This window comes from Hylaeus anthracinus, unplaced genomic scaffold (genome assembly GCF_026225885.1).
Source record: "Hylaeus anthracinus isolate JK02 unplaced genomic scaffold, UHH_iyHylAnth1.0_haploid 12001, whole genome shotgun sequence".
NCBI classification, from domain to species: domain Eukaryota; kingdom Metazoa; phylum Arthropoda; class Insecta; order Hymenoptera; family Colletidae; genus Hylaeus; species Hylaeus anthracinus.
In genome coordinates this window covers 3,792,128-3,806,805 of record NW_026534348.1, presented here as the reverse complement: position 1 = coordinate 3,806,805, position 14,678 = coordinate 3,792,128, and the positions used below count along the sequence as shown (strand labels likewise).

Sequence of the window (14,678 nt, the reverse complement as noted above, 5' to 3'; positions counted from 1 at the left end):
CGTGGAGCCTTTCCACCGGTAGATTTACGAGCGGTTTGCTTAGTACGTGCCATGACGATTTTCTTCAACAAGAGATCCTCGCAGAGTTACTCTCAAATCAGAATTGAAGTCTGCGCACGAATATTCGCCTTTATATACACATTCGGAAGGGACGTTCAGCGTTCTCATTGGTTCACGCTGACGGGTGGGGGAAGCGGTTTCGCGCTCCGGGATTCGCTGCCGCATCTGTAGTGGGGGATGCCGTCTACCAGAGGCTATATAAGTATCCCACGCTTGATGTTCGAATTACGTATTGGCCGATTTGAACGCAGTTTTTGATACTTTGAGAGACAGTCCTAGAAAACAGAGAACTCATGTGTGAGAACAGGGTGGATACATGTTTCGATACATGTTTGATACCCAGGCTAACTTCATTGATAGTCTGGACGAATATGCTATATTAGGTCTTAGGAATTCTGACACTTTGATCATTTTATAGATACGGTCCTGTGTGGCTGCGATTTAGTTCAATCTATCATTTTGAATTCATTCCCAGGTACATTTTTGTCAGGCAGAGGAGCTCTACGTCTAGAAAACACAATTGCCTGTGCTTTCGTGACGTTATTTGTTAACTTTGAAGAAAGTTATGATCGAGTCAATGTATTTTTGTAGGTTAGAACGACCAAGTCATGGGGCCCTGGACGCTATACAAAAAGTCTATCACACGCGGCACTTTTTAGAGCCACTAAATGTTTTAAACAAGGAGCTTCTTTCAACTATGTTCAGCCATATTTATTGTTTACTTGCTGATTGTCGATTTATTATCTTTAAAACCTCTATCTTTCTATTATATTTTTGATTATTCATACTGAACCTATTATGGAATATTTTGAAGATATGAAATAAAGTATAGGAAACTGATTTTATTTTAACTGAATTCATTAACTGATGAGGTCATTAACTGAAGTCAATGTATGAAATAACTGTTGGTAGAAATTTAATTAATTTCAAAGGTTATATTATTAAGACTTCTGGATTTAAAACTTTGAGTTCGTGAGGTTGATTCAAAGACAAAAATATTCAACGAACCTATTTAGTGGCGCTTTATATTAAAGATCCTTTATTTTTACTCTTTCATTAATATTCGTTACGATTATAATAAAATCTACGTTGGACATATATATATATATATATATATAATGTTGATTGTTAAAACGATAAACTGCACGAGATACATAAAAGATCCATCATTATTTTTAGAAATTGTGACTAGGCTTCTTATTTGATTATAGACTTAACGTTCTTTGACAAAAGTATATATACTCAAATAATTCCGTTTACATTTCATAAATGTTCATACCTTTTTATATTGTCCTTGTTACGTGATGCAAGTTCAATAGTTCTTACAAATTTATTTCCATTCATTTCCATGTTACACTTGTTGCGTAGATGAAGTAATACAAATTCAATTATGCTATGTAGTTACGATTCATATCTTATTCAATGGTATTGAAATCAATTAATAATGTCAACATTTCCTTACGTGATAATTAAATTGTGCAATACACAATTGCGCATAAATTATTTCTTGTATCCCGAAGCACCGTTTCAACGAACAACGCTCTTCATGAGAAATTTCTATCTGAGAAAAGCGACATTTCCGATTTGTAAATACAAAATTTATGAAGAAAAAGAATTTTGAAAGTCTTGCCCTTGTTTCAGTCGTTAAAATAATTTTACCATATCCATTAAACATTTTGTACGACTGAATATCACATCGACCATTCATATTACGTCTTCATGGTCATTGTATTTGCCTCCGTGAAGAACACTCCAAATTCTTCACAATTTTCGATTCCCATTAGTAAACCACGAATATAGATTATTAGTCCTAACATTTAGGGATCTAATTCAATTATGAAAATCACGTTCGATCAACTGTTTCCACAATTTTTACTTAATTAATCCCGTTAGTCTATCCCTCGTTAAGATCGATCGTGAATCTACGTCAATTTAGATGAATATAGTGACTAAAAATGAAGTAAAACTCGTAGTTTTACGATGGCGTCAGATGCTGCCAACAATAAGTGAATATTTATGCGCGTAACATCCTCGTTGAACCGGACGAATTATTGTTTAAATTGCAAAAATTTACACGAGGGTCTCTGATTCTCGGCAACGTGGATTGGAAACATAGGAGAGGCCTCTCTCCATGGTCCGTGCTCCCGTTACTAGTACGGACGGTTCGCAGGGGCGGAGCTAATACTCAATGCACGAAGCGTCAGCATCGAACGACTCGTTGAAAAAATTGATTTTGTATTTTCACATTCTTAATTTTCGTTAACGATGGAGGACAAGACTAGTTCCGGAAGTACCGCAGTGGCGGAAACTGCAACAGCGAACGCGAATCCCGCGAAAAAGGCGTCCAAGTCGAAAACGAGAACATCTCGTTCGAAGTCTTCTCATCCACCCACTTCGGAAATGGTAAACGCTGCCATCAAGGAGTTGAAGGATCGTAAAGGATCGTCGTTGCAAGCAATCAAGAAGTACATCGCCACCACGTATAAGGTTGATGGTGAAAAATTGTCACCATTCATCAAGAGGTATTTGAAGACTGCTGTAACATCCGGCGCAGTTGTGCAGACCAAAGGAAAAGGTGCTTCTGGCTCGTTCAAGCTCTCTTCCCCTGTGAAGGGCTCCGATTCCAAGAGCAAACCGAAACGGGAACTGAGGAAAACTGAAACCGTTTCGGAGAAGAAAACTGCCGAAAGGAAGACTGCTAGTCCGAAGAAGGCCGCTGCCGCCCCGAAGAAACCGGCTGCGAAGAAAACAGCAGCAGCGAAGAAACCAGCGGCCGCATCGAAGAAAATCAAGACCGCTGCCGCAAAGAAAGCTGAGACGGCTGCTAAGCAAAAAGTAGCCCAACCGAAGAATTTGTCGAAAACCAAGAAGGCTACGAAAGCTCCAGCAGCGAAAACAAAAACCCCTAAACCAAAAATAGCTAAATCACCAAGAGCCGCCAAAGCAGCAGCGAAGAAGTAATTGTTCAGCGATATAATATACCATTGGCCCTTTTCAGGGCCACAAAATTATTCACAAAGAAACAATCTCGATTTCAAACTTTTCGTACCATTACATCCTCTCATCCTAATATTGAATGACGTTAAACGTAGGACATACACACAAAAATACGTCATTATACTTTAAAATTCACGTAATTCTGTTCTTTTAAAAGCATTGATTTACATGCAAGATTTATTCCACTTTTTATTTAGTATGTTTGATTTGTTCAAGCGCTTACATTTTATACATATGCTCTCCCAACTACAAAGACAGGATTTGTGTACGTTTTAATTATTTAGATCTATCGTTAACCCTTGGTTTAAGCTAGGTATATTTGAAGATGACGTTCATATAAAATAGTTTATTATTTTCAATATCTAGTCGCCATGCGTTTCATTAATATTTGAGTTGGCAGGATTTTACATATGCAAATAGCTGTCGCCTTCATTTTTTTTTTTTGTTATCAACCTTTTTTCGGTCTCTGGTATGTTTAGAGTTTCTCCAGTGACTTCTGGTAACTTTCTTACTTGTTCTTGTACATGCAAGTTATTACTACTGATAACTGTATAACTATTAACATTAGACAGATATTGGCATCTATAAATATTATATGATAATGCATGTAACAGAGTACACAATTTAGACACATCTTCTATGACCATGAAAAACTTCTATTTACTGTTATATTTGTAGTATAAATCATAGTACTTTGAAAAACATAAAGAAGTATAAATAGAACACAGAATGTCGAAGGTAACACGAATGTATTTAGTAGAAAAATCCATGTTTTGCGTCAAATCGAACAGTAATGGCATATAATAGTGAGTTCTTGTAAGATTTGTAAAAGTCTTTCACCGTTCGTATAAAATATAATAAAACGGTAAAATAAAATTTACGTTTAGATTCCAATTTTCAAGATAGATAACAATTGATGTCGTATATACGTACAATATGTATGCGATAGCGTGGCCTTAACGCCATACTTTGTTGAAAAAGTTGTTGTACGTGCAAAGTACTAAGAAGATAGACTTTTCATTGTTAATTTCAAATGGAATATTTTTCTGTAACAGATAGATTTTACGGCAGACGCACAGACTTCAGCTGTCCTGAGAAAACGTAGCAGCGCCGCACCAATCGTATTTCAGGAACCGCTACTCGCAATCTGATTGGTCGACCGCTACTACCTCCGATGGCTATAAAAGCGGCGCTTCGGATAGGACGCGTCAGTTTTCGTTTGTTCTCCGAGGAGTTTTGTTCCAAGTTTTTGTTGCTGCAATCAATTCTATTTGAACGATGTCTGGACGTGGCAAAGGTGGAAAGATCAAGGGAAAGGCAAAGTCCCGTTCGAACAGAGCTGGTCTTCAGTTCCCTGTGGGTCGTATTCATCGACTGCTTCGCAAAGGAAACTACGCGGAACGTGTCGGTGCAGGTGCTCCCGTCTATTTGGCAGCTGTTATGGAATATCTTGCTGCTGAAGTGTTGGAATTGGCCGGTAACGCGGCTCGTGACAACAAGAAGACCAGAATTATTCCGCGACACTTGCAACTGGCCATCAGGAATGACGAAGAGTTGAACAAACTGTTGTCTGGAGTTACCATAGCTCAAGGAGGTGTTCTGCCTAACATTCAAGCAGTTTTGCTACCGAAGAAGACCGAGAAGAAGGCGTAATTTCCTTCATCTACATTCAGACTAAACGGCCCTTTTCAGGGCCAACAAATTCTTCAAACGAAGGAAAACTCTGGTTTACGATCTAGTATTTGAGGTTATGATATATTCTATCAAACATTACACCGAACGTATGTTAGCAAATACTTTTGTAATAAAAACAATGTAATGGATTCTGAAAACTTATTGTTTCTACAACAAAATTTGTCTCGGTTGCAATACTTGAAGATCATTAATCGGGAAATAAAAAGTCCGGGCCACAGGTTACAAATAACGCCTAAGCCTGTGTATGACACGCGGATCGGAGGATTGGTAGGAACAATACGTACAATGAGAACTGAAATCATCGTAAGTACATCCAGCTACTAATTAAGATCTCTTCAACTATACATAACGACAATTTCATTTAAGACATTAAATGGCGTTTCGGTTTGCCTTTAGTTATACAGGGTGGGGCCAAATAATACGTACCAGTGAGAACGAGGTGGTTCTTTATGAACAAATATGAGAACAAAATATGGAGTAAAATTGGATGTTCATTTAAAGCTTAATTTTCGAGAAAATCGAGTCTGAAAATTCTATTCGTATATATGCTCTTACAGCTGAGTTACGGTTCATCGAGCATCGTATAAAGCTTATCATGTTTATAAACAATGTCTACCCAGCATTTAAAAGTTACCGAGTTAGACTTTATTCTATTCTTTTGCAGTGTTCTTCGATCAAGAATCTTTCGGTTATGATGGTGCTCTCTGTAATAACGAACAAGTTTTCATTAAAGGCTCCCAAAGCTCGGATCATGTCAACATAATTCCTATTCGTGTACATCATCGTTGGATAAATGAACGAAAACTGTCTGATTAAGCAAATAACTATTAGAAATCTCAAATCATTGTTTATAAACACGATACGCGTTATACGATGCTCAATGAACCGTAACTCAGCTGTAAGAGCATGTGTACGAATAGGATTCTCCAACTCGATTTTCTTGAAAACTAATCTTTAAACGAAAAAACTTTATTCCATATTTTCTTCTTATTTTTTCATAAGTAACCACCTCGTTCCCGCTAGTACATGTTATTCGGCTGTATAAATTTCTAAGAGAGGCTTCATGTCTCTAGTGAAGTCTAGTGGATAGAAGTTAGAAGACTCTGTAAGACTTCTATCCAGTTCCTATCGCGACATCTAGCGGCAAAGAGTGAAGTGATTGGCTATCGACACTGTGGCGCCTCCTACCAAAATTGACACGAACTATTGCGTGTACCGTACATCTGCTGACATCTACCTGAACCTCACCAGACCTCACTAGTTGGACTGTTGAGACATGTTTCGTGATTAACACTGTGAGTAATTCTGCATTAACATTTAATCCTATTAACATTTAATTCCTACTATTACTCTCGTTCACTATTTATGGATGCATTCAGTTAGTTATACATTTAATCGACGTTTTGACAGAGTTATCAGTTTTTACGTTGTTTCTTCGATCTCTAACCGGTGTCAGCAGTCATGAGAAGATAATTTGTTGGTTTCAGAGACATCAGTAATGTTGGGCCTAGCAATGATTTGATCTTTCTTTTCTTTTTTGAGAAATGCAAGCAAAAAAGGTTACTCGCTATAGTTTGCTGGGTGTGAACCGTTGCAATTGTAACACATTGCAAGAATGTTGGGTGACTCGGTGCATTGGAGGATGGTGAATCTGTGTGAACCTGGATGTTCTTTGCTAATATGTTTCTGAGTAAAAATGATCGTGAGTATCGTCTCAGCTTGGTTGGTTAGATATTTGACCTCAAAATCGCCTCTGATGTTTTCTTCCAGGAGCTTGCAAAAACCAAAATGGTCTTTAATTGCATAGCGGATAAAAATTAGAAGAGGTTTTTCTCTATGTCTTCGAGATTAGGGTCCATCGTATTCTGGTATTGTCTGAGGTGTGTGTGTGGGTTCGTTAACGTCGAATATGTCTGCGAGTACGCGGAATCTTTTTCGTGTTGGTATACTTTTTGTGGCATCTGCGGTACGCGCCATTTTGAATGAGACTGGTGTCGGTGTTGGTTGCATTTAGCACTTGGTAATTCGTTTAACACGTTGACCGCTATGTCACCCACATATGGGTGACAAGGATATTCACTGAGGAATAAATAAATCAATTCTGAAAGTGAGGTGTCGAAGAAAAAGATTCTGAATAGGATTGGTAAATTCTAAAGAGGTCGCAAAAATAAGTACCACCACGGATGTTAGATTATGTCATTTCTAATTGCATAGAAAGAAAATTTTAGCTTCGTAGGAATTATCACGATTATTAGTCCGGCAGTCAACGTGTTAATGACCGACGCGTCGAGAAACTCCCTGGCGAATGAATAAATGATAAACAAAGATGCAGATGAAACCTGTGGTCGCTTCCATCCACGCTGGCGAAGCATTACTGGGTGGCTCAACTGTCGTAACTCGGATTCGAAGCGCCGAAAGAAAGGGAAAGTACAGCTGGGACATCGAAGCATGGGAGTCCAGCATGCGCGGTCAGTCTGCGGAAAGCGGCTGAACGTTCGCGAGAAACGCTTCGTCGGCTCCGATTCATCGTGGATTCGCGGAAATCGTGAACAGGATTCGCTGTATCGAAGTGCAGGTCTGCCGATACCGTCCGGGAACATCCTCGTGGTACGGAAACTCCGAGCCGATCGTTGACGGTTTTCTGTTAAGAGGATCATGCCGGATACGAGGAAAGGTAAGAACGACTCACAGAAATCACTTTGCTTCATTAATATTCTCGCTTTTTTGCTGGACGTGTTCTTTTCAACTATTATCGCGCATTGAACATGGAGCTTCGATCCTTAATTCGGCGAACGATGTTCGTAAGCGTTCAACCAATTATAAATCTGAGTTATTTTTTAAATTAAGTCACTTTAAGACTTGTAAGTATTTGATGCGTATTAAATTTAAGCGATCTTCGAAAATTAATTAAATCGTCAGGGTTACTAGTAGCCGATTTTCATAAGGCAACAGTCGCGTGAAATTTCTAGTTTCGTTGAAGGTTTTGTTGTAAAATATTATGGGTCACCAGTGACCCACGTGGCACAGGACGCGTTAATGGCCCTAGACTCGGTAACTGCGTAACCACAATCTATGTTGAATAATGGTATTATGCCACAGTTACGCAATCGTGAAAATTTCACTTTCTGCGGTGCGATCGCGGTCTGTATACGGTCGCACGCGATCAACGAGCGTGTACCTCGATACACAGCGAGCGTGCGCACTGCACATTAGATATCGTCGATGATTTTGATTAGGAAACGTCGGATCGCCTCTGTCGTACTCGCATTCTGGTCGCCCGTTTCTTTTCGATACGTTTTTTCGCGTGGCCCCGCCAGCTTGCCTAACCGGTCTGTGGCATATGCGAACGCAGGTATTTTACCCGTACAAGGACGACCATGTTGACGCGCATACTTTCGGCGGTTTTCCTTGAACACCGAATCTTTAACGATCGATCGATGACGACGTTATTTCGCAATCAAGTAAAAGAAAAAGTAGAGTTTCGTTCTAATTTGGTCTACGGTATCCAGTGATAAATAACAAAAACAATGTAGCTTTTCTGGCACTTGGATTAATATGCATGGATCTATTTGGGTAATTAAAACTTAACGAAGAAAACAATGCGAATGAACATCGTAACTTCAGTTTCGAACTATATATTGAAACCTATATGTTATTTCATTCATTTTACTTTTGCGCATTATTCTATATATATTCTATAATATTATTCTATATATTCATATATATAACATATTACATATAACAATATTTTATATATTTATATATAGAATTATATTATATATATAACATTATTCTATATATTTATATATAGAATTATATTATATATATAACATTATTCTATATATTTAAGGCCAAGGAAATGCACATTGCTTATATTATTTATTTTTCTCCAGACTCTCGGACGAGAAACGAAATGCGGGCGTGATCGTCCCGTAAACATCGCAAGTTCCCAAGGCTGCGAGTAGTTTGGACGGAGTTAGCAATCGTTTGGAAGACATACGAGCCTCGAAGGTCGAACGTTTCTACCACGACGATCTCTAAAATCAAAATCTCGTTTTAAGTCGACGCGCGATGTTAGATTGGCAGTGTGCTACGGCTACTGTGCACGAACCTTGTGGCAAACGGCGACAATGGCCGATTGTACAATTATTACACAGAAACGGTAGGTTCTTTTGCGCAACTAGCGTCTAGGTTAACTAGCTTAATCGCGTGTAGACCCGCGACACGTCCGCGAGTCTCTCGTTATTCTATTTCTTCGCGTCGCGTCAGAAGAGTGTCGCGAGTACTTGTAAAACAACGGGTTGAATTTATCCGTAACACGGCCTGCACGTGGTTCGCTGCGCAATACAGCGATCATTATTCCATATATTGTACGGATGACTGGTTCACCTTTCGCGCCGAAGTTGCCGATGTGTTGCAACGGATAAGAAGTATCCTTGAAACCGACAGCACACGTGAAACGTTATTACTCGCCGAGAGAAAATAAGAAGGTTGCTTGCTTGATTGATGTATGTCATAATAGCGTATGAGTGTCCTTAAGCAGTAATGAATCCAGTAGCGACAACGCTGTTTTTAAAAACCGTAAACATTTATTGGTAATTTAATAAATACATTCTATTTACCTTTCACAAATCAGCTTTAAATGTTAAATCCAGATCAGTTGATTAGCTGTCACAGATAGATACACGCAATCACTGATAAACACGTCGATGCACATGCACTCTACACAGATATCGTGACACTGAGATTTGCACTAGTTTGAATACTTCTTCGCGCATTAAAACGACACATTTGTTATATTTTAAAACGGTAAAATGTGTCGCGATAGTAACTTGTTTACTTCTGGTATGTACGCTCTACGAGAGAGTTCTTCTCGTATTCGCGGCCCGAAGAATACTGACTGCGAAAAGCTTCGTTCGGTTGTAGAAAATTCACTGGGTCCTAGGCAATCGGGCCTGCACCGGTACGGGGTGTATTGTATCGGCCACTTGAGTCGGCCACTTCATGGAAACATTTGTATAATTTATAATCGTAACGTTTTGTTTTTCAGGTTTACTTTCCGCGAATGATCGTCAGTTGACGATAAAGGATCGATGATGATCTCGACCACCGACTGTCTTCACGGAACCGGGATATTTCTACGAGCTATTGAAGCTCCAGAATTTCTGCGTGCCTGACCTTCCTGCCGATTAGGATTCATAATGCTGGATCCGATTTTTGGAGCATCGTCGGTATGGTGGTTGGTGGTATACGCCAGTGTCCTGCTGCTGCTGTCGCCACTCGTGCTGCTATTCATCATTTTTCTGCCGAATTTTCCAATATTGCTGTTCAGAAGAATGTGTTACATTCCTATCGAGTCAATATGACAAATTAATCATCGATCTGTGATCTCCGCGGTGATCGCTTGTTACACATTTAATTATTGTATTACTTGGTAACGAAGAATGGATTACGAATGGGGTGTGAATGGTGCGCGATATGGTCCACTTCGTAATATCGAACACGGGATGAACTGGATGTAGAAACATGGATGAAAGAATGAATATGTGGATCCTAGTAGTTCGTAAGACATTAACGGCGCGTTAAATGGTAAGATCCAACGTTGGTTGTTCATAAATCAAAAATACCTGTAAAGTCCATGCGTTAGGGTGTCTCGCTCGAAACAAATCATCGGTTTTTCTCTTTTACGAATAACTTTGAAAAGCAAATATGTTTCAAGCAAAATTCTTCAGTGTCGTTTTCTTGAGCGAGACACCCTGATTAATAATTTTTATTTCAGAATAACTCTTAATCGCTCACTTGGTAGAACTAGTATTTATCGTAAGCACTGAATTAGTAGTACAGTTAAACTTCGATTAAGCGGACAAATTAGGAGAGGGGATGTTTGTTCAATCCGAATGCCGGTACAACAGCATCTATACAATATCGTGGCTTTCGAGCACGATTCGACCCTTTGACCAGGTGGTGTTTGTAGCGTTGATGCGCGATTCGCATGCGGTTCTTTCGCAATCGTTGCCAAGACTTTGCCACTCCTGTCGCACGTTCGTCGCGCTGCGCAAAACGCCGAATAAACCGAATATAACGGGAACGGTGTTTCGCAAAACTGGGGTTACTTGTACACTCGATCCGCGGACCGCTGGCCGAAAATTCGAGAAACGAACGTGTCCCCGACGGACATTGTCAGGCATTGTTGCGTCAGTTCTCCTAGCGGTCGCATTCGTGTCGTGCGCACGGCGATTTGTACATAAACATCTTGTCAAAATAAAATAGCTCCCGAGCAACGAGAGATATGATGTCACGGTTCGCATTATTCTTCACCATTCATTTTTCTTCTTCCTTTTCTCGGTTATATAAATTGACGTGCGTCATTGAACGTTCACCATTGATCTTGCGCTAGTCTACAGGCATTTCTTCGAACATAATCGGACCGTTCTATGAGTGAACAATTTTTTAATTACAAGGTCGATAAAAGACACTCGGTTGAAACTTGTCGGTGAGATTAGATGATTAACGTGTGTCAGCTCGCAGCGGAAACGAGCTCCTGCGATATAGCGAGCGTTGAGTATGTTCCTATTAACAGCGATCGATATCTATTTATTGACGTATTTAACTACGCGACGGTCGAAACTCCCAAGTTTTTTCCTACTACATGAAATTTTAATTTGTACACGCAATTTATGACTGGCTCGTTTCGCGAAACATTGCGTATCGATCTGCAGTTGTCCTACTTGTTAAAGAGAAAATTATTGTGTAACTATGTATCACAGTGCGATACATACTGTTATACGAATTATTTGTAAATCCTTTGTTTCTAAACTCGTGGGTTACTCGAAGCGTCTTAACCTTGTCAGTTCGTTCATCAGCCGCGCTCGGTGCATCGCGATCTTGTACACGGTAAATGGCTGCCCTTCTGCTTGCAGTTCACCGGTGATATAGGCAGGCCTGGATGGAGTTGAACATTATAGTACCGATCGGAGAGTACTTTCGCCAAGTGGCGTTCGTAGTGGGGGAGTTGAGACTTGAACCCCGAGACCCCATGGGCCATATATACTACGGTTTCATGCAGCTCTCTTGCTACTTGGTGTCAGCTTCTCGACGATCCTTGCTGTGCAGGAAAGTTACATCGGGAGGAACGCCGATAAAGTAAAAGGTAAGCGTCGTTCGTTTCGTACGCTAACCATCTCCGAATCGTAATCTGCGTATCCATTGTATTTTGAAATCGGCCGAGAAATGATTAGCAAGGGAAGGACGCGATTACGAGTACCCCGTGTATATTAACGAGATGAATCATTAGGGTAACGCGCGTCTTCGCGATCGATGTCTCGTTTAAATTCTTTCACCGCTATTGAATCGGCAATTCGGAATTGTAAAGAACAATCGCGAATACATCCACTTTCAAGGATCAACCTTGTGATCGTTCTATATTTATATCTACTCTATGCGATCGTCGCGTGGCGTGCATCCAGACAATTTAACGTCGTTGGTAAGAATGATCTGGTCGGCATTCTTCTGGCGGTACACAACCATGGTGTCTCGGCTTCGATTCACGCTCCGTTTTGTAAGAATTCGCCAATCTGCATTCTTTTGCCGGCGTTCTTCCGGTTAACCTTTGACGAGCAGTCAGTCGCCCGGCGGATTTCGTGGTAGTCGGTCGTTCCGAACAGAGTCATTTTCGGTAGACGTTCGTGGTAATCTATATCCATACTGAAATTCCTCTCACAGTAAGACGTAACGTTTATCGATAACCAGCCCACATTTCTCCAACGTCGGTCGCTCTCGTTGAAACCAATTGTTGATCTCAACCGGTTCAAGCTCACGGATAAGAAAAATTTCGCTAGGCGCGACAACTCGATCACGGATATACACCCACGAGAAAAACAAAGGAGACATTCTGTGCACGCTCGAGGCTCGACTCCTTCGTATGCGTACCTTTTTGGAAACAATGACTCGGTCGACACGTGCCACGAACTCGCGCGCTTCTCTCCTCGGAAAAGTGTCCTGACATTTGGACAAAGACGAGGAGTTTGGCGGTGGATGATCCGTTCCGTAGTTTTATGTGAAGCTTTCTTGGAAATAAGATACGATGGCTTATACGTGGGAACTGTACGTCTTAAAAGGATATATCACAGACGACTTGCGTCGCAATAAGTTGTCTCTGTATAGCTTTCATCGTTAGTGTCGCGACTGTTTCGTATGTTAATTTAGGGTCACTTGCGTTTGTACGTACACGCGCGTTCGTAGTCATGCCAGATTTATCGGTAGCTATGCGCGGACAAGAAAACTTTGATCTGTCGCTTCTCCGACGACGTCTGTATCCGATTCAACGAAATTTTGTTAAAAAAGAAAAAAAAAAAGGAAGCGAGAAAATTTGTTGAAAAACCAAAACATCTTTCAGATGAAGCTGCTCGTCGTCTTGACGCTCGTGGCCTTAGCGGCAGGACATCCGGGACTGTTGCGGATTCCTAAAGTGTACAACGCCGTGATCACAAGCAATCAAAACTTATCTCCGTCGAGGGCATTCCCGGTGATACAACCAGTGATCCATCGAACGGCGATCGGTTACGTACCGCCGTTATATTACGCGCAAGTAGCGCCTCATGTTTCCGGGCCAGAATTGGTGCATTATCCTCGGACTGGAACGAAATCAGGTAGCGAGACGGAAACGGTTGAAACGGAATTGTCGACGGCTGCGGAGTATTCGAAATTGACCGAGAACAAAGGAGAAGAAGAAGCGGCGCGTCGGGGTTCGGAGAAAGACCAAGGTGAACCGAGATCGGGGTTGCGAAACAAGCAGGAAGAACAACAGCCTCTGAGCTTCTACCCTAACTACCACTCTCTTCATTACGATCCTTACTTTTACACGTACAACGGGATCAACCCTCACCTAGTCCCGGGAACGTATTACGTAGACTATCAGCCCTACGGAACCCTGGAGCCCATTCCTGCGTCCACGCCGAAGAATGGTCTTTCCGGTCATCTGCTTCCAGGTTACCACGAGGAGAAGAAAGATGCGGCGAAGGCCGAAAAGGAAAAGGTGCCGGATGTGCCGCCGCCGCCTCTTCCGACAGCGGTACCGAAAGATCCTTGAAGTAGAAGCTGCGGTCGTCGGGCATCGAATCCTTTCGTTAAGGTCGTTGTCGAGATTAGACTGATTCGCATTAGACTCGATCCTCCGTGTGGTCTTCGCGACGCGAGATTGTTTCGTCGGTACGGGTCGATTTTGAAAAAATCGCGTGTAGGAAATGTTCGCAGACAATTCGGCAACTCCGAAGGAACTTCGAAGATTCTAAAGACTATAAATTGTATATAAAATGAAACAATAAGTATGTAAGACAATACGTTAATATTGTACGCCGATACACGTTGTAATGGAACAACATTTTATAATGTCGTACGACCATCGATTGAATTTCATTATAAAATTTACCAAGGCTATTTAATTGCCTGTGCAACCTTCGCTGGTCCTTGGAACAGCCCAAATTTTTACGGTAAGCGACAGGCTTTCGTCCTGAAGTCCCCTGATCGTGATTTTCACAGTTTGGAAGGTGCCATTCTCTGCGCGGATCACCTCGGACGATATGATAGCTTTGGTTCCAACGGATGGTGTCACTTCAACACAGGTGATGCAAAATGGTCCGTCGACCGATACCCCGATATCTGCTTTGTTTTTGTGCGCTCTGAGGAGAGTATTGTATTGGTACAGCAATTTGCCTACTCCTTTTGCTTTGCAGTTACTCCAGTTAGTACTGTTATTCTTATCGGCCACCTGAAAGTAAATATGCGCATAAATGAATCTATGTAGCTTTTACCGTATTAATGGGAGGCCATGGAAAAATTTCTTTAAAATTTGTTTATTACTTACTCTTGTCGCATTCCTGTCATTAAGAGTGTTGCTATTACTCTCATTGTCGTTAGGAGTGTTACTA

The 14,678-nt window shown here is 41.0% G+C and overlaps 5 protein-coding genes and 1 long non-coding RNA gene across 7 annotated transcripts in view; 4 read left to right on the top strand and 2 right to left on the bottom strand.

Moving 5' to 3' along the window:
- Positions 1-82, bottom strand: part of LOC128891447 (histone H3) — a 686-nt gene extending 604 nt beyond the window's left edge. The window contains exon 1 of one of the 2 annotated variants that reach the window (XM_054150932.1): positions 9-82. In XM_054150932.1, the coding sequence (XP_054006907.1) occupies positions 9-53 (45 nt within the window). In that variant the 5' untranslated portion in view covers positions 54-82. The other variant, XM_054150931.1, reaches the window with a different exon arrangement.
- A 213-nt stretch (positions 83-295) lies between these two features.
- LOC128890688 (uncharacterized) lies at positions 296-900 on the top strand. Its single transcript, XR_008460654.1, has 2 exons — positions 296-535; positions 652-900. It is a non-coding gene; the product is annotated as an uncharacterized LOC128890688 (long non-coding RNA).
- A 1,339-nt stretch (positions 901-2,239) lies between these two features.
- LOC128890703 (histone H1-like) lies at positions 2,240-3,032 on the top strand. Its single transcript, XM_054149442.1, has one exon. It carries the CDS (start codon positions 2,326-2,328, stop codon positions 3,019-3,021), a length of 696 nt encoding a protein of 231 aa, XP_054005417.1. The 5' UTR covers positions 2,240-2,325; the 3' UTR covers positions 3,022-3,032.
- A 1,229-nt stretch (positions 3,033-4,261) lies between these two features.
- Positions 4,262-11,050, top strand: LOC128890707 (histone H2A-like). The gene is made up of 6 exons (XM_054149448.1): positions 4,262-5,055; positions 5,119-6,047; positions 6,240-6,454; positions 6,523-7,426; positions 8,646-8,914; positions 9,803-11,050. The coding sequence occupies exon 1, from the start codon at positions 4,336-4,338 to the stop codon at positions 4,708-4,710; it is 375 nt and encodes a 124-aa protein (XP_054005423.1). The 5' UTR covers positions 4,262-4,335; the 3' UTR covers positions 4,711-5,055; positions 5,119-6,047; positions 6,240-6,454; positions 6,523-7,426; positions 8,646-8,914; positions 9,803-11,050.
- Positions 11,051-12,684: 1,634 nt separating this feature from the next.
- Positions 12,685-13,996, top strand: LOC128890704 (uncharacterized). Its single transcript, XM_054149443.1, has one exon. It carries the CDS (start codon positions 13,148-13,150, stop codon positions 13,838-13,840), a length of 693 nt encoding a protein of 230 aa, XP_054005418.1. The 5' UTR covers positions 12,685-13,147; the 3' UTR covers positions 13,841-13,996.
- A 40-nt stretch (positions 13,997-14,036) lies between these two features.
- The window catches only part of LOC128890698 (probable serine/threonine-protein kinase clkA), a 1,762-nt gene continuing 1,120 nt past the window's right edge, over positions 14,037-14,678 (bottom strand). Inside the window, exons 2-3 of the mRNA XM_054149426.1 lie at positions 14,615-14,678; positions 14,037-14,518 (exon numbers count right to left, since the gene is read on the bottom strand). Of these exons, the coding sequence (XP_054005401.1) occupies positions 14,189-14,518; positions 14,615-14,678 (394 nt within the window). The 3' untranslated portion in view covers positions 14,037-14,188. The remainder of the gene's footprint in view (positions 14,519-14,614) is intronic.